A 22219-nucleotide genomic window follows, 5' to 3' on the forward strand; every position below is an offset into this window, starting at 1 on the left:
CTAGGCCAGTCTCGTTCTCCTCTGCTATTTGCCAGTCTCACAGTTAAGGATAGCTATTTACAGGTTTGACCACCCTGTCTACAAGCATTTGTGCTTACCCAATCTTATTTGCACTAGAATTTTTATGACAAGAGTGTTCTTGGATGAGTGCTTTTATATGTCTTCCAGGATTTTTTTGCTTGAACTAAACTAAGAATAGGGGAAGTATGGTTTAAGACATTTTTTCTTTTGTGTCTTATCTTCCAAAGTGTTAAAATAGCCTGAAAAATGTTTGAAAAAGTTTTGCATTTTGGATTATAACTTTTCTCTTACCCAAAAGACTCTGTTGCAATCTTACTTTGTCAAGCATTTTAACATTTAATCTAGTGGTTTTTTTAAAAACATCAAAACATAAAGCACAAAAGAAAATTCTAGGATAAGTTTATGACATACTTGTATGACATACTAAAGTGTTCTTTAAAAGCACATAATAAATTCGTGATATTGAACCCACAAAATCATCTAGATGCTTATCTATGATTTTAGATACAGATATTAGATATTGGGTATTTGGATACAGATGGGTACTATTTTTAAACCAAATATTTATAGAATTTATCCTGTAAAATAAATAATTTTATTTCTAGAGTCATTAATTTTTTAACATCTGGCTGAATAAAATATATATAGAAGGCACTCAAATGTGATTTTACATTGTTAAGCTTAACACAGTCTGAGCATTGTCTTTTATCTTTTATTTTGATTTTGAAGGGAGAGAATCTAACTGGCTCAGCCTATCTGACACAGGATATCAGCCTGTGTCAGATGGCCACCTTCACTCATCCCCTCCCTCCTATCCTGTCAGTCCTGATCGTGGCAGGATCACCTGATACAAACGTGACAGCCTAGGCTCACCCTTTCATCAGGGTCAGTAGTTGAGCTCCTTTCAAACAAGAAGGTGGGAGGTGGGCAGGCAGTGCAGACATGTCTGCTAGAGCATTTGACTAGTATAGATTTGTATTGCTTTTGGTATTCAAAAAGCACTAGAAAGGAAAAATGTTCATGGTTGATACTGGCTGTTTGATAAACACAGAAAGTCTCTCTGCCAGTTGATTCAGACTAGCAGATGTAGATATATTTGCTGAGAATAATTGAGTTGTTAGGTTCAGAGTTTCTGAAAAATCAATTATTTTTATTTTAAGGTATGTCCTTATTGAAGATTAAAGTGCTGTCGGAGTAATTATATGCTGAGTACAAAGTCATTTCTGTTCATGAAAACTGCAGTTGATATTTTGAGTATTGAGTAATTATAAATGTTTGAAAAACTAGTGCTGTTGAAATTCAAGGGTGATCTCCTTATGACCATAAATTCTCTGTTCATTCTAGAAGACTCTAATTAAACAGTATACACTGAAATGATAATATTTATTCTACCTTTCATTTCATTTTTCAGAACTTTTTATGTCCTTTCCCTCATTATGAATGCCATATGCCTTCTTTAAAGAAGAAAGGATGAAGCAACAGCTGACTAGAAATTTAAGATACATGTTCAACCTCCACCATCATTCTTGAGAGTAGGAGCCTCAAATTTCTCCTCTCTCCATTAATGAGGGAAAAAGAAAGACAGAGAAACAAGAGAAGTAGTATTCTAAAGGTGAACCTACAAACTGGGGCAACTGAGAAACTGTCATGTCAATAAATAATTATAATTTTCCCCCTTCTACAGGAATGACAAATGAGTCTTTTTGGGGGGTTGGGGGAATATTCGTTGCTTGTGACATAACTTTTTAAAACTCTACGACTTTTCCATTTTTGTAAAGAACACATCTAAAGTGGAAGTTTAGGAGAAAATGCTTCTATTGAACACAAACATCTCTTCATGGTCGTTATCAGTGATTGTTAGGGAAGAGATGAGATACTGCCTACATGTCTTATAAACTAATCTTTACATTCACTCCCCTTCTAACCTTTCTCCACATTGTTGCCAAAGTGCAAATGTGATCTGTTACTTGTCTGCTTAAAATACTTTCTGATTTTCATTGCTCTAGGATAAAGACCAATATTAACAACATGATCTGCAAGGCCCTGTATGATCTGGCCTCTGCATCCATTTCCAGGCTCATCTTATCTCATGCTGTCTTTGTTCTCTACACCAGTACTGGCCTTCCTTCCTTTCTCCTGATTGGTCATGTTCCTCCCCAATATATGCCTGACATTTCTGCCTGAAAATGTTTGTCCTTTCCACCACCCTATACCACCTCCATTCCATCCTGTTGCCTAATTAACTTTTATTAATTATTCATATTTTACCTTGGCCATCACTTAGTTCCTTAGTGGAAACCTTCCCTGTCCTCCCCAAATTGATATATCCTATCAAAGCATCATATACATCTCTTTCAGAGCAGTTTTCACAGTTTTTATTTTATGCTTTTTTGAGAAGTTATTTGATTAATAACAATATTTCAGAATCTTCCTCTACAGACTCTATATGAAGAATCATCTTTTTAATTTCACTTTTTAAAATTGTACTTTTTAATTACTTTTGAAGGAATATTTTTTTCTTTAAGATCTTATATTTCTAAATATTTTAAGCTTAAGCTTTTAATTCCAAAATTACAAGTAATAGTCAATGAAATCATTAAAACCGTTCTAAAGTACAAATATAGTAAAACATCACCCCCTTTAGAGAACATAAAATTGGAAAGAATGGAAATAGCTAAGTTTACTTGAGAAATAAACCAACAACAGAAATGTTTCCAGCCAGTGCTAATGACCTCTAACAATTCTAAATAGAGTCCCATTTAGCAGTTGCTTGCCCAGAGTAGATAAGCTTTTGCATTATCAAGTTACATCTGAGAATATCCATTTGGCTATATTTCAGATCTTTAAAATAATCATAATAATAGTAATGAACTGAAAACCATGAATATTGTACAAGCTGTGTGACTGCCATTTATTTGTTGCATTCTGATCACTTTCACAATACTTCATTTAATCAGGAAAGTCTTTATATCTTTGGCTAGTCTTCTTCCTTTCACTTGTTTATTGCATTTTCACATTTAACTTTTTTTTCTGCAGAGGTGCCTTACGTTGTTTAACTAAAATACTCATGAGCATAGAAGATGTTTAGAACTGTCAAATGTTCAGAAAAAAAAAAAGAAAAAAGTAAAACTGATGAATAACTGAAGTAGTAATTAGTAAAAGTTTATTGTGCACACACCAAAAGACAGTTTGCAAACCAGGAGCGGTGGAACCAAAACATGGAGTGAGGCTCAGAGGTATATTGTTGAAAAGCAGCAGTGACTATTTTTCAGCAATTGGTTACAATATTAGAATTTTCTTAAAGGGAATTGGTTAGTGATCATCTCATATCAATTTAGGGGAACAATTTAAGTTTCACTTACGATTTTCAGAGATATAAATAAGTGACCCAGGTCAAGTTAGCCTCACTTGTCTTGCAAAATAAGCTAAATCTTCACTTGTATGATTAAACTGGTTTCGTCTGCTCGGAATTTTCAAGTCTGGTCTCCATTTGTGTTTGATTTTAATGGTACTGTCTTCTGAGAATCAATTACCTCTGTGAGCTTCTGTCACAGATTCAAGTCTGCACACAAATAAATGTTTTCCTTAACTTTTTTTCTCAGTTTTATTCGGGGTCACATTTCAGGCAGCATCAACATTCCATTCAGCACCGCGTTTACTGCGGAAGGGGAGCTTACCCAAGGACCTTACACTGCCATGCTCCAGAGCTTCAAAGGGAAGGTCATTGTCATCGTGGGGAATGTGGCAAAGCACACAGCAGAGGTAAGTGTACGCAGAAATGTCATATGACATCATGATGAGCTTTTTACCTGCCCACTGCAACAGATTGTCTAAAAGTGTTTCTTCAGAAGCTGGTTGCATATCAAATGAGCTTTGAAGATCTGTCTATAGTCTTACATAAAAGAGATTGTCTACCTTTTCCCAGTAAAAGAATTCAAGCTTTTTTCCTCATTGTGCAGCATCAGGGTCAATACTAAGCTTAGGAAACTTCAAATGATAGCCTAAGGTGTTTTGTTTTAGTTTTGGTGTTTTTGTTTTTATCTACTTCCTGAAATTACAAGAAATAGCTTCAATTCCTTCCATTGTAGAAAAACACTGGGGCTTGATTAGAGGTTGTGAAAGCTGACCATGATAGAAGTTGTTGTATTTGGGGGTTTTGTTTACTATAGGCTCAAAGCTTTATGATGATAGAGAATTCAGGAAGGATATCAACTTTCAAATATGAGGACTATGAAACAATAAAATGACCTCGCTCTCTTCTGGCTATGTTCTTAAACATTTTGAAAAATAAAACAAAGAGTAGCTTTTGGAGGTCAAAAACATCACCTTTATTTTTTATAAAAGGCAAGTTAGAGAATAGGGAGTATGAGAACCAAAGGGGCTTGTTTACAAATCCCCCTGTCAAACTTATCAAAATGTACACTTTGAATATGCATGTTGTTATATGTCGATCATAGCTCAGTAAAGTTGTTTTAAAAAAACGTATCTAGATGTAGGCAACATTAATAAACCAGAACAGGCCCTTTTTCTAAAAGGACGGAAGAATCTGCCCCTGGCAAAGTAACAGAGATAGTTTCCTCCCTGCAGATAGCTTATGCAAATAAACTGAGTAATCCAGAATGGTGATCAATGGAAATATAGTCAAGTAAGAACTTTAAGACTTTTGGCCCTAGACCATTTTAAGCATCCAATAATCCTTGTCTCAGAAGTACAGAGCTAATGGTAGTATTGGCTTTTGTTTGTTTGTTTGGTTTTGGTTTTGTTTTTTTTTTTTTTTTTTGCGGTAAATGGGCCTCTCACTGTTGTGGCCTCTCCTATTGCGGAGCACAGGCTCCGGACGCGCAGGCTTAGCGGCCATGGCTCACAGGCCCAGCCACTCCACGGCATGTGGGATCTTCCCGAACCGGGGCACGAACCTGCGTCCCCTGCATCAGCAGGCGGACTCTCAACCACTGCGCCACCAGGGAAGCCCGGTAGTATTGGCTTTTGACACTAAATTAAAGCCATCCTTGATGAAGAAGCTTAATTGACCAAACTAAAGCATATCTGAGTGGATATTAGCTATAAATCTTAAATCACTCCCCTTCTTTTACATAACTGTATCTAGTGTCTGACAGGGAATAATCTAAATATACCTGTTTCAGAGAAAGTATAGTAAATGACTAATATGCAATTTTAATAAGTAAATGAGGACATTTTAGAACTAAAGCCATGGTATCTGAATTACTTTGATGTAAGTTTGTTATCATTATTTTACTACCACCACAGTACTGCTGCTGCTACATTAATCTGTATTGTCATATCATTCCAATGAAAAATATCCATTTTCAATTACAGTGCATATCAGTACATTCAACCCATAGAAATACTGTTGAGAATCACATATTTCTGGATTCCCCATAATATATAGCCTTAGGAAGAAATCTTTACGGTGATAATAATCCCAATCATTGACTGGTGTTTGTGTGCTAAGCACCGTGATGAGTACTTTCATATGTAATCTCTTTTTATTCTTCATAACAATTCTATGAGGGAGGCATTATTGATTCATATTTTATGTATGAGGAAAACTGAGACTCAGAGTTTATCTAATTTGTTTATGTCAGAGCCAGGACTGCAACATGAGTCTATATGACTCTAAGCCATACCCTTAACTCAGTGAGCAAGTAAGGCTTTTGAGTCTGAATGCTGCCGTTTGTCCTGTTTTTTAAAAATAGACTTGTTCTGATTTTTCACAGATCACAATAGTTCCTCCCAGGATATGAACCCAAGGCCTGAAATAAACATTTATGCTCTAAGTGCTAACAAGCTTAAGCCTCTACTTTCATAAAGCATTCACCATTTGGAAGATGTATCTAATAAGTGGACCTGTATAACTGAATCTTCTTAAATATGTCAAACGTTTCCAAACATCCCACTCATTGTATTAATCTCCAGATTTATGTTTATTCTGATTTTACTTTATCATAAAGGTCAAAACACATACACAAATAAAAGGATAACTCATTTCTTTCATTAAATAACAAATTATAAACCATTTGTCATGTTGTGAAATGCTAGTCTATCACAGTGTGAATAAATTTAAAAGTTCAACATATGAAGGAAATCTGGAAGCAAGACTATTTAGATGAAGTAATAACAGTATTTGAAAATAATAGTAATAAGTGAAGACCCATCACATTCTGAATAAATTAGCCAACGTCTTGCTTGTCAGAAACCAGATGCTATCATGAACAGTTCCTTCTTCCTCAAACTCTCCATGATTATTCATGCTTGTAGACAAGTGACTGAAAAAATTGTATGCTCAGTTATTAATGCTTCAATCCAACATCAGGAAATAATTTTTGAGAAACAGTTTTAAATATCTGTATAGAGATGTGTCAACTGAAAAAAATGTACAGTCTAAAATTTGAGAATTATGTTTTATTCAGTGGACTTACTGAGGACTTAAGCTGGGGATATAGCCTCTCAGGTAGCTCTAAGGGACTGTTCCAAAGAGATAAGGGAGGAGCCAGGGTATATAGGACTTTTTGCTAAGAAAAAAAAAAAAATGTAGTTGAACATCAAAAGATTATTGCTAATCACAAAAACAGACGTCTCAAGTTAATGATTTTAGTGCTTTTCTGTGTATGGGAAGATGCAAGAGTCTGGGCTTATTGAAATTATTCCTTTGATATGCATCTTAACTGCCTTGGGCCACTATTCTGTTTTTCTCCATCCTGAATTCCCCTCAGGGTGCATCATCACAGGCTGCTGCAGTGGCTAATGGCTTTATGGCTGCAACATTCTTTGTTTACTGAAATGGCTGGTGACATTCTTTATCCACAGATGTACATTTTTTTAATATAAATTTTATTTATTTATTTTTGGCTGTGTTGGGTCTCCCTTGCTGTGGGTGGGCTTTCTCTAGTTGCGGCAAGGGGGGGCTACTCTTCGTTAGGGTGCACTGGCTTCTCACTGCAGTGGCTTCTCTTGTTGCAGACCACAGGCTCTAGGCACTCGGGCTTCAATAGTTGTGGCCCGGTGGCTCAGTAGTTGTGGCTTGTGGGTTCTAGAGCACAGGCTCAGTAGTTGCGGTGCACGGGCTTAGTTGCTCCGCAGCATGTGGGATCTTCCTGGACCAGGGATTGAACCCGTGTCCCCTGCACTGGCAGGCAGATTCTTAACCACTGCACCACCAGGAAAGTCCCACAGATGTACTTTTAATAATTTTTCTCATCATGGGGCTAAAGAGAACTTTAGATATTCATTTGCTTATATTGTTCCATCATCTTTTTGTCTGCTGTACAGATCTGTATGACTTTACTAATGCTTCTTCCCCTCCTCACCCTCCCTTTAAGTTGGAAGCATCTAACTTAAAGCATATTTACTGAATTCTACTGTGTGTCCATGGTTGTACTGGATATCCTCCATTTGCCCCACCTCCCATCATAGATCCATTCTCCACACTTCTTCACCCTGCTCTCTGCCCCAGATGGCTGACCTTCATGTCTTCTGGCTTCCAGTTGTTGAGCTTATGGGGAGCTCTGACAAGTTATGGGAAGGAGGGAGGTCAGGATATTTATCCCCCTGGATCCTTCCCTCAAAATTTTCTCGGTTTTGCTGTGTTCCTCTACTAAAGGTTAACACTGCTCTCCAGTAAGCCTTCTCTACACCACTCTCTTTCCAGCCCCCGGTCCCTTTAGCTCTAGGGGTGGCAACAGCTCTGCTTTTTGGTAGTGCAGGTTTACTACACCATCCCTTATGGTTCTCTTACATCCCACCCATACCCTTGTAATTAATCTCATTGTAAGTAAAACCCCCTCAATTTATCCTCAGGGCTTGTTGGAACCCTGACTGTTACAAGGATACTATTTAAATGTATGATTTTTTAGTCAGACTACATTATCTGCTCTGTTCTGTTTCTTACTAGCTGTTAATTTGTGCAAATTGCTTAACTTCTCCAAGTCACCACTGATTCCTTTATAAGATGGGGAAAATAATACTTACCTCATGGCATTGATGTGAAGATTTCAGATTAGGCAATAAGGTTCAGAACAAAGCCTGATAGTTATGGGCACTCAGTTGATTTCACCTATTAATTTTATTTTCCATCACTATAATTTGCATATATGTGAATTTAATAAGTACTGCTTTATGACGATAGTATAAAAGTTCTAGAGTTTGGGAGTAACATCAGCAAAATGGCAGAGTGGGCAGCTCTAATCTCCCATTCCTCCACAGAAACACTGAAAACAAGTAGAATCTGTACTTTGTTGAATAGAAGTGGCAAAAGCAGGCATCCTTGTCTTCTTTCTGACCTCAGGGGAAAAGCTTTCAATCTTTCACCATTGAATATGATGTTAGTTGGATTTTTTTCATATATAGCTTTTGCCACATTAAGGAAATTCTCTTCTACTTCTAATTCATTGAGTGTTTTTATCATGGAATGGTGTTGAATTTTATTAAATGTTTTTTCTGCATCAATGGAGATGATTATAATTATGATTTTCCCTCCCTTCTATGAATGCGGTATATTATGTTGATTGATTTTCTCAAATGTTTAACTATCCTTGCATTCCTAGTGTAAATTCCATTTAGTCATGGTGCATAATCCTTTCAATAGGCTCCTGAATTCAGTTTGCTGGTATTTTGTTGAAGTTTTTACATCACCACTCATCAGTGGTATTTGTAGTTTTCTTTTCTTGCAGTGTCTTGGTCTGGCTTTGGTAGAAGAGTAATGCTGATTTGTAGCATGAGTTAAGAAGTGTTCTCTCCTCTTCAGTTTGTTGGAAGGGTTTGAGAAGAATTGGTGTTAGTTCTAGCCAGAGCAATTAGGCAAGAAAAAAAAATAAAAGGTATCAAAATTGAACATGTGTTAGTTTCCTAGGGCTGCCATTAAAAATAACACAAACTGGGTGGCTTAATGCAACATGGATCTAGACGCTAGAAGTCTGAAATCAAGGTGTCAGCCATGTTCCTTCTGAGGCTCTGGGTGGAATCTTTCTTTGCCTTTTCCAGCTTCTGGTGGTGGCCAGCAATCCTTACCACCCACAAAATGGTAGAAAATATTTGTAAATTATATATCTAATAAGGATTATTATCAGAATACAAAATCAACACACAAACATTAGTTATATTTCTATTCATTAACAACTCCTATAACTCAACAACAAAAAGACAACCAAATTTTTAAGTGGGCAAATATTTAGACATTTTAGACATTTCTCTGAAGAAGGTATACAAATGTCCAATAAGCACATGAAAAATACCTGACATCATTAGTCATTAGGGAAACACAGATCAAAGCCACAGTGAGCTACCACTTCACACCCAAGCGTTGGCAAGAATGTGGAGAAATTGGAACCCTGGTGCATGACTAGGGGAATGTAAAGTGATGCAACTTATGTAGGAAACAGTTTAATAGTTTAGCTATTCCTTCAAAATGTAAACATAGAATTACCATATTACCAGCAATTCCACTCCTAGGTAAATACCCAAAAGAATTGAAAACATGGGCTCAAACAGAGACTTGTATGCCAGTGTTCATAGCAGCATTATTTACAATGGCCAAAGGTGGAAACAACCCAAGTGTCCCCCAACAGATGAATGAACAAAATGTGGTATATACATATAATGTGATATTTTTCAGCCATAAAAAAGGAGTGAAGTTCTGATATAAGCTACAACATGGATGAACCTTGAAAACAGTTTAAATAAGCCAGACACAAAAGGACAAATATTCTATGATTCCCCTTGTATAAAATATCTAAAATAGGCAAATTCATGGAGACAGAAAGTAAATTAGTGCTATTAGGGGCTGGCTGGGGGATGGGAGAATGGGAGTTTTTGCTTAATGGGTACAGAGTTTCTGTTTGGAATGATAAAGAAATTTGGAAATGACCAGTGGTAATGGTTATATAACATTGTGAATTTACTTAATGCCACTGAATTGTACACCTAAAAATGGTTTAAATGGAAAATTTCATGTTATAAATTTTTATATTGACTTTTTTTAAGTTCTAGGGTTTGATGTCTTCAGGATACCCCACTGTCCTTAATTCATCTAAGCCCTACAATTTTTAGTCAAACAGTAGTGGAGGATCTTTCATGAGAGCTGTTCTGATCAGGTCTCATCTTTTTCCTCTGTGGGTATTAAAAACAAAAACAAAACAGTGATTTCCAAGCAAGTAGCAGCTTTTCTTCTAAGCTGAAATTAGTGCACTTTAACTGGCACAGTCCTATTTTGAAAAGATTAAGAAAGCCATAGTTGAATACTGTGAGAAGAAAGCAGAGATGCCAATTCTAGTCGGTATGGTTACAGATTATCTTTACAAATTTTTATGATTTTTATGTCAAACCCGTATTTGGACTTGGGAATTTTCTGTTTGCAAAATGGTAGGCACTGATTGTAATTTTTCTAGTTTTACATCTTCTCTTAAAACCTAGTAATAAAGTTAGACTGAAAATTCAACAAATGAAAATATTAAATGAAATCAAGTATAGTTCAATAAAAGGAAAAGCTCTCAATATTGGAGTTACAAGTAGCAAAATATTGAACAATTCGAGAATAAATGAACCACTTGTCTAGAATATGATAGTATTAAAATCACTCATTTGACATACAAATTAGGTCTAGAGTATTTTTGTAATACAAATATGAAGGAAGTACTCTACAATGACCAGATGTATTGAATGTATTATCTAAAATCACATAGAAGACAGAACAAATCTGAGAAATACTGCTTATTCATGTACCTGAAAAACTATATATAATCGGAAGATATACTATACTCTTTTAATTATGTATTCATTAACTATTTTTCCTGTAATTACAACTGATTAGCAACTTTTTGCTATGAGATGCCTTCTTTACAATTACCACTTCGTAAGACTTCTGTTTTGGGCCTAGCTCCCACATTAAATACATCAAAAACTTTTAGAATCTGCCATTTCTTATCTGGATAAAACATTGCTCCCCCCCAGAATAGGGCAAAAAAAGGAGGACTACAAAGATTTTAGTTTAATTAGGATTCCACGTAGAGGCTTCTTCATACCAGACTTCAGTCCTACTAAATCTCACTTGTCAGTTAATCTTTAATTCACCTTACCCTTCAGGTTAAGTAAAGCAGTGAGGCATTATGTAATCAAGCATATCCAGATATTTTGTGAAGAAAGTTATGTCAGCATCAAGGAAATTTAGATAGTCTCATGTGAGTGGAGTCCCTAGTCTCTGAAATGTATACTGTTGTTCCAAGGGTGGATCAGATTTTGTGCTGATCCTTGCTGCTGTAGAGTCAAGTTTAGTTTGACAAGCCAAACAAATACAGATTTCATCTGTTGCTAGGGTTTACGGGAGTAGGAAGACCTCTGCATCAAAACAAGGATAAAGTCAATTCAGGCTTTGTGTCACATTTAAATGAAAAACATGGCAAGGTCTCACTCTTGTCTTCTTGCAGAGATAATCATCTTCTTTGAAACTCACATGAGAAACTGCATCTTCAATTGCTAAACTAGAATTAGACTCCGTGGGCATACAAGGGAAACTTGCTGAATTCATCTCAGAGAGCAAGTGTATAAATCTAAGAATTAAGGTTATAACTATTCAGATCAATAGGGAGAGGCAGAGGTAGTCTACCATCCATATCATGGATTAAATGAACCCAGAGGACAGTTCATTGTTATCTCCTTGAGCAGATTACTCAGATTTAAAGGAAATTTTGATCTTTAGCATTAATCAAATATTATTTATGGGCAAACGTATGATTTGTTTTGATACTCCTAGCAACCGTTACTCATACTGCCCTACTACCAACCTAAGATCAAAGTTACATATATCTCGGCTTGACAAAACATGATGGTGAATCCACCTCTTTTCTAGAAGTAAATTATATTTAGCGAGAATGATGATTTAGCACAACAGCATGCTTTAAAGTGTTATTGGGTTATACTATTTTCTCTGCTGTGGGAAAGTAATGTAGTAGGATCCAACTCTTGAGCTAGTGATGGGTCTCAGACAGGAAAATGACCAACAACATTCACCAGAGCAAAATGAAACTCCAAATGGTGTTTACTTTCAGTGAGTCCTTTCAGCAGTACATCATAATGCTATGTTAGTCACTGAAACACATGAGACTTTAAAAATAATTACTCTCTATCTAGATTATATTTAGTGGTTATGAGACCACAAGCATTTCATCACTGATAGTGTATCTCATCAAAAGATTATCTAAGAAAGAAATTGAAGGAATCTTTGCATTTCACTTTGACTTGTCAACAACCCTTTGGAAAATATTAGGAACAGCTCATCTTACTCTTAAAATGTTATATTCTTGGCATGAAATCAGTGCTTTTCTTTTGTCATTGGAAGAAATCTGAGAACATAAGAGCCAGTTGCAGTAATAAGCCATGTGTGTTATTATTCTTTTCTTTAAAACAAAACAAAGCAAAACTGAAAAAACAAAACAAAAGAGCAGAACATAAATACTTCTGAATAACATTTGAGTCAGAAGCCTACACAAGAGACGATATTTGTGGCAATTCTATGACTAAACATTGTGAGGAGCTGATGCTTTCTACCCTTGGCATGTAAGGATTAAATTTAAAATATGACATCTGTTTTCAAATGAAAATAATCAGGTTTATAATAAGCAAGGCATAACATTGCAACTATTTTAAAAAATAAGATAATACTCCATTTGTGTTCATTTACTTTTCCCTGGAGGCCAAGGTTATTTGGCTTTCGGATGTTAGGTTGGAAGTTAATTTGTACTGCGGTAAGAGAAGGCTTCCACCCTCTAGTCCCGCCTCATTACTTCCTGGATCCCTTAACCAAGCTAAATCAAGTTTTGTGACACTGTGATGATCACTCGTAGCCCTTACCTTTTGCCATTCCCTTTTTCTCTCTCTAGCTGTCTTCTTCCTCTTTTTGCTCAAGCTTTTCCCCTAGCTTTTGGCCTCACGCATCTGAGGTTATCCTACGCCAGGTGTGTGCTCAAAGGGGACCAAATGACTCTGAAAACACTTTAAACCAATTCAGCACGTGTGTTATCCCTATAGTAAATTTCTCTAGCTCCAGATAGTATCTGCCTAGTTTGTCAGATTAATATAATACTTTTAACACTTTGTATGAGATCGTCTACCTGTCAGAAAACATTAGTCCTCTTTATAGTTGTATCTTAAGCATTTTGATAAAGAATAGGAAGTGAATCTCCTTTATAAGTTCCAAATATGCAAAGAATTCTTTCTTGGTCTTGTTATACCTGTAAGTACTGGGTATGGTTAAACTTGGCTTTTTTCCTGACTTTTTCCTTGCCTTCTTGTCAGCAAATGTTTTGGTCTGTGGTTTTATATGAGATTATAAGGAAACATTTTAGATATTAATGCAACTTGAACACAGTAGACATCATATGAGGCTTAAAAGTTACAGTGAAAACTCTCATATATAACTCTACATTTGTTAAGTGATGGAGGATAACTTACTTTAAAAGGTCCATGACCTAAAACCTGTCCTGTAGATTCCCTATTCTCATAACCTTTCAAAAGTTGTGTGAATTAAAAAGCAGTGTAGGAGTTGTGGTAAAGGGAGCCTTAAAACACCTAATCCAGGCTTTGGTTTTTTAACATGTTTATTGGGTGTATTTTATGTATAAGCAATTTTTTAAAAGGCAGAGGGAGCTCATTTCCAATTTTCAGGAAAAACTGCCAAGACATCATCTGAATCTTGTGAGCTCTGGCACCTATATTCATGAACTGTCACAGGATAAAAGTTATTTGTCTTAATACGTGTTATTCTGTATACCTATCCTGCCCTCCACAGCCCACCATTTAATTCATTACTCCTTACCACAGGAATGTCTGTGACTGAATAAGAAACTAACCATAGTAACTCTCCCTCTTGACCTACAAAGTTTGGGACTTGGCTGTGATCCATCACAGCCCTAACTCTTTTGAATCTGAATTTTTATTATATACATCCTTTTTAGAGCACAGTATACTGTGTGTAATTTGACCAGTGGCTTGGACACAGTTCTCAATTGTCTAATGTAAACAGAAGTGGATAAATGATTGTTGCTGAAATTCTGGTCGCAAATATCGCAGATCATAGGAAAATGTACCACAAGGCTCATTAGAGCTCCTGATACATGATACTATTAGATGATGGCATTTTATCAGAAGAGGCTTATCCTCTAATATTGATCTTGGGTGGCCTCAGCCTGCAGCGGCTTGAAGCAGGGTTTCGGTTCCCAGCCAGTGATTGAGGTCAGGTCACGGCAGTGAGCGCACCGAATCCTAGCCACAGTGGTCAGTGACAGGGCCCTGGCCCTACGGCTTTGCAGAAAAAGAATTCCCACAAAGATGGAAAGTAGTGAAACAAGTAAAATATTTATTAGGAAAAAAAGAAGTACAGTACATGTGGATAGACACACGGGCAGACTCAGAGAGAGAGTCACACCCTCGTGGCAGTTTGAATCACTTTTATGTGGGTTTCCTTTGGCCAATTATTTGATTTGCCTAGTTCAAAGTCCATATTTGGTATATCTCAGGATTTTCCCATGTGTGCCTGCACATCTCTTAGCTAAGATGGATTCTACCAAAGAGGCCTATGGGTAGATTTGGCCACTTGACATCACTCCCCTTTTGACCTCCAAGGAGGCTTTCTGCGCATGTATAGTTGGGGAGGCCTCCTGACTTCGAGAATGAGGAATTTATGGTCTCGTTATTTGCTATCTGGGCAGGGCCCAGCCTTCTCTCTCAATTGTCCTGTTATTCCCATCTCGGAGCATCTGTCCACAGGGAACGAACTCAAACCGTTTGCCCTGAGGGCCCATCTACCTCCTGCCTCAATATGAGCCAGTATGTTTTTATGTCATAAAAACAAACTTTTATGTCCTAACTAAAATGTTTTCTCCTATTTCTTTAATGTCAACTTTTCAGAAAACATCCACATAGCCATTCTTAAGAGAACTTATTTGAAAGTATAAGCTATTGTTAAACACTAAACTGTATATCTACAGAAATATCCCAGTTTGCCATATGCATAAATACTAGGTCACTATCAACTATCATAAATTTTAAAATTAAATGAATTAGCATAAAGGAAAATGTTTAATAGAGCTCATCACGAATTTTAGAAAGTCTTTGAATTAATTAAAATTATATGTAAAGTGCTGTACATATGTGCTATATATATATTTTTAGAGAATAGGTTCATAAGCTTTCTTCTGATTGCCAAAAGTATATAGGACTCAGTAAACTGTAAGAGTCACAAGTATAAATTACTGCTCCAACGTAAAGAGTTCACCATTAATACTGTAAAGCATTAGTTAAAGAGTTCGCCATAAAGAGTTCACCATTAACACTGAAAAGCCCTACCTTACATACCATTTGGGGACAACTCTGCTTTTTTAAGTTTGTATCTATACAATTTCAGGGTGTTGTAAATGGCTCTCCTATTAAAGGATCAATTGGGGAAAGGAAAGAGGAGGAAAGGAGGAAACTAGCTTTATAGTATTTACTATGGATCAAGCACTTACAGATATAATATCTAATTTAAAACTCTCAACAACACTTTAAGTGTACTATTCAAGTGTGTTGTTTCAGATTTAACAGGTGAAGAAACTAATGCCAAAAAGGCTAAGTGACTTACCCAAGGTCCCACGGCTAACCAGTGGTAGAACCTGATTCAAACTCTGTATTGTCTAACTACGAAGTTCCCACACTTTCATCCATACCACAGAGGCTGTTTGATTGAAATAGTGGATTTTCTCACCTTCTTGACTGGTGGAAAAAACTTTATGGAAAATTATTGTTTGTCTTTGCTGTTAAGTAGGTCTGAAATTCTCTCATCTCCACTTCCCAACTGTCTTCACTCAGATCACCAGTATCTCGTGCCTGACCTCCTGCAACTTCCCACTGTCCTTGCCTACAGCCTCCTTCCCCCAGTTCTACCCTACAACCAGTGAGGTTTTTGAAATGTCAGTCTGGTCATTGTCAGAATGCTTCTATGACTTCCCATTGCCTTCAGAATAAAATACAAACCTTCCCCATGGTTTTTGAGGCCCTTCATGATCTGGACTCTGCTTTGTTTTCCAAGCTCACCCTCACTGCTCTTAGATTCCAGCCATAATTAACTACTTGTAGTTCCTTAAATGCTGTCTCTTTGTATTTGTCTCTATTTGAAGCATTCTTCTCATTTCTGTTCACCTGGGTAACTCCCATTTGTCTTGAAAAGCTGTTTATATAGCATTTCTTCATGGAACTCATTCTTAACTCCTCAAGTTTGGGACTAGGTACCCTTCCCAAGTGCTCATAGAAAATCTTTTACTTACTCTTATAGTGGCATTGGGACCGCTATCATATACAGAGTCTCTGTGTGCATTAGATAAAAACCCATCCTTCGTTTAGGGATACACAGCACCATGCAAGGGCGCAAAGCTTGGAAAGGAGAGGATGGGGCTACATTTCGTGCTCCACTTACCTCTTTTCTGGGTTCTCTCATATAAGGCACAATTTGTACAACCTTAAATGATGGCTCTGTGTAGCATTTATCAAATGGCATTGTAATCGCCTATCCACTTACCTGCATCTCCTACTAAACTCCAAGCTCACTGAAGACAGGGATTATATTGTATTCATTGTACCCACAGCCCCTAGCATTGTGCCTTTCAAGTAACAAGCATTCAATAAATATTTGATGGTTGAATTAATGACTAAGTTAAGAATGAACACCTGAAAAATAATAGTTTGCAGTAGACAATGCACTTATAGAAATTGGTAAAAAGAAGAAGAAAATAAAAGAAAAAATGCTAATATCAACTACTAGTTTAAGACAAACATTGAGTGCCTACATGATGGAAACTATTATGAGGAAACAGAAATGAGAAAGACAGTCCCTTGCCCTTATAAATCTTGCAATCTAGTTAAGAATATAAGACTGATACAACCGATTAAAATTCAAAGTGGAATGTGTCATGTGCTCTGAGATTTATAGTTAAAGTTTTAGAAAATCAATGAGAAGGAAGGAGTTTCTTCCAGTTAACAGAAGGATTCCTAAAGCTTCACGGAGAAGGTGATAGTAGACCTAGACCTTGTATTATTGGTAGGATTTCAGTAAGAAAAAGTGTTGGGAGGAGGGCCATAGTCAGGAGGCAGCATTCCAGGCAAAGGAAATAACACAGGCTGATTGGAAAGCACAGGGCTTCTCTGAAGAGCATTTTAGCTACAGATAAAGCTGGAAAGATAGGGGGAGCTTTTGGTTATAGAGGGCCTTAAATGCTGTGCTAGGGAGTTTACATTTTAGGAGTGGGGAGCTATTAAAGGTTTTAAAGAAGGAAAGTGACACCATCAGCTGTATTTTAGAAAGTCATTTGGAAAATTACTTTTAAAATGTCTCCCATCTCTTTTGCAGTTGATCCCAATGAAATCGAAATTTTAAAACACCAAGAACCAGAGACCAGTTAAAGAATTTCACTCTCCCTATAGTCCCAATCTATTTCAGTGCCAGATTCTTTCCAGATTCTACCTTTAGTTGACCTTCTGTCTCAAGCTTGCAATCTCCCACTGTCTAGTTTCTAAGCCCCCAGTGTCAGCAAAGCTCATGCGGCTGCTGGGAGAAGATGACACCTAGGGGTTTGTCTGAGACTGATAGCCAAAGCTCTGCAACTTTCAAATGGAGACTCAAGAAATGGCCTCACTGCTTTTATTATATGATTCAAGGCATCTGGTAACATCCTGTCACTATCTTCTCTTACCTTTATTTGGGATACTAAAGGACAGCCTTCTTTCTCATTAACCTTTAACTTAAATATAAATAAATATATGTATTTATGTAAAGAATAGGCAAGTGTAAGTCTAAATTGAAGAATTTCTTTTGTCGTTCTCAAAATTCGAAGAAACTTTAGACTTAATATTATCAAGATGAAACTTTGAATAAGAGCTTTTAGGTACGTACTACAAATTGTTCTTACTGACTATGGATAAACAAGCTATTCCTTGTAAGGGATCCACAGATCTTGGCTCATCTTGCTTAAGGGCAATAGCCCTAGCAAAGAAAATATCTCTACACAGCAGTTACTGGAGTCTCAGGATTTCCTAAGGGTCTTCCATAATGTTACCATGTAGGCCGCAGAGTGCTAGGTAAAAGGGAAAGGGAAAAACTAAAAATGCAAGAACCACTTAGGAACGAATTCAAGAGTAATTGGGGTCTAAAATGGAGTAGGAGCAGAGGAATGGAAAAAGAGGAAATGGATCCAAGACAAATCACAGAACTAACACAGCTTTGTGCCTAACTGAATAATATAGAGCCAAAGGACTTTTTTTTTTTTTAACTCAAAGATCACCTTAAAGTTTCCAGCTTTGGTTTTGGGGGGAGGTTGCTGATACCTTTAACAGAGCTAAGAAAGAGAAAAATAAAGTAAATTTGGAGAGAATGTAATGAATTTTGGACATACTGTGTTTGAGGTGCTAATGGGACATCAGTATAAAAAATGTCAGTCAAGCATTTAGAAGTTCAGACTGGAATTCAAAGGGGATTTAAAACTAGATGGGTATCTATAGAATCCTTCCACTTATAAACAGTTAGTATTCTACAATACAGAACAAAAAGATGTAGGGTTTTTCTTAAACGTATGGATACTAAGGGAGGAAGGAGGGGGTGGGATGAATTGGGAGATAGGAATTGGCATATATACACTACTATGTATAAAATAGATAACTAATGAAAACCTACTGCATAGCACAGGGAACTCTACTCAATGCTCTGTGGTGACCTAAATGGGAAGGAAATCCAAAAAAGAGGGGATATATGTATACGTATAGCTGATTCACTTTGCTGTACAGCAGAAACACAACATTGTAAAGCAACTATACTCCAGTAAAAATTAATTTTAAAAAAAGATGTAGGGTTTTTCTTTACCATAACTAAATTTAAAAACTTATAAATGTATTATTTTAGGAAAGGAAACAAATTCCAGGTGATAACCTGAACAAGAGATTGTCGAAAGACCATTAAAAGATACAACTTACATTTGTTTCAAAAAGTTGTAAAAATCCATTGTCTCCATTACAAAATAGCTTATAAATAAGAAAAATTTACTTTAGTGCCAGTGATTGGTAGAGGAGATCAACAAAGAAAACAAGAGATCAAAGGAAAATGGAAGAGAAAGGAAAGGAAAATATCATTTGGACATGTGAGGAAAAAAATATCTGTTATTGAGATGTAAACAAAGCAAACAATGGAGCAGAAGTTGCATTGACTTATGCTGACATCATGTGACTTTGGGAAATATTTATTTTCCTTGCCGTTTCTATTTAAAGTGTATACTTTAAAACATTAAAATTATTTTCCTTTCCTTTACTCCTCATGGGATTTTGTTAGAATTATATATAAGACGGTAAAATAGAAGAGACAAAGAAGAGAACTTTATAATTGCACATGAAAATATTAACTTCTCTTTTTCTCATATACCCCTTGAGTGGCCCACATACCACTAAAAATTACCGAACTCATTGAGAGAATAGCACTGCAACTTACTAAGAAACAAGCATGGAGGCCAAGAATAGAAAGTGAAACTTTCACTGCGTTATCTTCATATTCTTCATCTACTTCAGTTCCTTAACTGTGGAAATGGACTGAGGACATGGTCTCTGATCTGACTACTCTGTGACCTTCTATATTAAAATTATCACACAAAGTTTATTATTTCTATATTTATAAACTTCATCATTACTTTTTTGTATAAATGTTTTTTATATTGATAACTTTCAAAGACTTTTTTAAAATGTCTTTTAAATTTTAAACACATTGAGTTAGTGCTCTACAATTATGTATATGTCCCCTTATAGAACACAAACTATAAAAAATGTTTTTTAAGATGAAATCTTTACACTATCCCATTTCCTAATCCCCAAAGATTAGTTCCAAGAATAGAAGACTAATATACACCATAGCATGGATTCTGAATATCCCAGACACCATTAGGATAGTTATCTCTCAAATAAACATGGACCAGAACGCTTAGACCATATAATGTCTGTTTTTGTAAACTCTCCCATTTTTTTTCTTACTGCATAATTAACCATATTCCAGTATATAACATGCTAGAGTAATACCCTGGAATTACCTGTTTTGCTCCTTGTCACAAGTGCCTTTGGTGAGGTGTAAGATGATTACTGGCCTTGTGTTCACCTTCTTGGTTTTGCCTTCCAGCTGATTTTACTTCTGTGAGTGAAATAAGAAAGTAAGGTAGCCACTGCCTAATTGTTATTAGATGTTAATACTGTGAAAACTGATTTCACACCTTTTATAGCACTTCTTTTTTTTTCACTGTTAATGAGGTATAATTGTTACAGAAGAATTGTATATATTAAAAGTATACATCTTGATGTTTTTATATATGTATACATTATGAAATGATCACCAAAATCAAGCCAATTAACATATCCATCACTTCACCATTTTTTTCTTAGCAAATTTCAAGTATACAATGAGGCATTGTTATACTTGCTATATATAGTAACTAGTCACCATGCTGTACCTTAGATCTCCAGAACTTATTCATCTTGCACAACTGAAACTTTGTACCCTTTGACCAACATCTGCTCATGTCCTCCCATTGACCCCTTCACCCCTGGCAACCACCATTCTACCTCTGCTTCTATGAACTTGACTATTTTTGATTCCACATGTAAGTGAAATCATACATATTTGTTTTTATGTCTGTGGCTTATTTCACTTAGCATATGTCCTCCAGGTTCACCCATGTATAACAAAGGGCAGGATTTCCTTTTTTAAGGTTGACTAATAATCCATTGTATATATACACAACATTTTCTTCATCCATTACCTGTCAGTGCACATTTAGGTTGTTTCTTTTTTTTTTAATTGAAGTATAGTTGATTTACAATGTTGTGTTAATTACTGCTGTACAGCAAAGTGATTCAGTTAAACATATATATACATTCTTTTTTTTTTTTTTTTTTTTTTTTGCTGTACGCGGGCCTCTCACCGTTGTGGCCTCTCCCGTTGCGGAGCACAGGCTCCGGACGCGCAGGCTCAGCGGCCATGGCTCACAGGCCTAGCCGCTCCGCGGCATATGGGATCTTCCCAGAATGGGGCACGAACCTGTGTCCCCTGCATCGGCAGGCAGACTCTCAACCACTGCGCCACCAGGGAAACCCTACATTCTTTTTTTTAAATATTTTTTTCCATTATGGTTTATCATAGGATATTGAGTATAGTTCTCTATGCTATACAGTAGGACCTTGTTGTTTATCCATTCTATATAGAAAAGCTTACATCTACTAACGCCAACCTCCCAGTCCATCCCTGTCCCAAACCCCTCCCCCTTGGCAACCAACAGTCTGTTTTCTATGTTCGTGATTCTGTTTCATAGATAGGTTCATTTGTGTCATATTTTAGATTCCACATATAAGTGATATCATATGATATTTTTCTTTCTCTTTCTGACTTCACTTAGTATGATAATCTCTAGTTGCTTCTATGTGGCTGCAAATGGCGTTATTTTGTTACTTTTTATGGCTGAGTAGTATTCCATTGTATATATGTACCACATCTTCCTTATCTATTCATCCATTGATGGACATTTAGGTTGTTTCCATGTCTTGGCTATTGTGAATAGTGCTGCTATGGACACAGGGGTACATGTAGGTTGTTTCTATATCTTGGCTATTGTAAATAGTGCTGCAATGAACATGAGAATGCAGATGCCTCTTCAAGATCCAGATTTCATTTCCTTTGGATACATTCCCAGAAGTGGGATTTCTGGGTCATATGGTAATTCTGTTTTTAGTTTTTGGAGGAATGTCCATACTGTTTTCCATAATGGCTGCAGCAATTTACATTCCCACCAACAAAGTGCAAGGGTTTTCTTATGTAGTTTATTTATAAAAATAAACGTATGTAGTACTCTTAAGAAAATAAATGTCAGTGTGTTAATTATAAAATATCTGGGTACAGAAAACTAGCAGGAGACAGAATACTTTTCTCAGTTATGGGAGGAACATAATAAGGAACAAAACAAAAAATGACATTTTAAAATTATTGTATAATTGAGGGAAGAGATCAGTGGAGTATTAGTTAAATCATTTCTACCTCTTTCCTGCGAATCCTTGTCACAGCTCTTATGTTTCTAACTGGGATCACTGAGTTGGGCAGTTAAAATGATCAAGACATTTATTAATGACTCCAGAAATCTCT

General features: G+C 36.3%; 1 protein-coding gene across 3 annotated transcripts in view; it reads left to right on the plus strand.

Annotated features, from left to right (window-relative positions):
- Positions 1-22219, plus strand: part of TBCK (TBC1 domain containing kinase) — a 237476-nt gene that overhangs the window by 203731 nt on the left and 11526 nt on the right. For all 3 annotated transcript variants that reach the window (XM_060299116.2, XM_030864124.3, XM_030864123.3), the window contains exon 25: positions 3624-3783. In XM_060299116.2, coding sequence (XP_060155099.1) covers positions 3624-3783 — 160 coding nt within the window. The remainder of the gene's footprint in view (positions 1-3623; positions 3784-22219) is intronic.

This window comes from Globicephala melas, chromosome 5 (assembly GCF_963455315.2).
Source record: "Globicephala melas chromosome 5, mGloMel1.2, whole genome shotgun sequence".
In the NCBI taxonomy this organism is placed as follows: Eukaryota; Metazoa; Chordata; class Mammalia; order Artiodactyla; family Delphinidae; genus Globicephala; species Globicephala melas.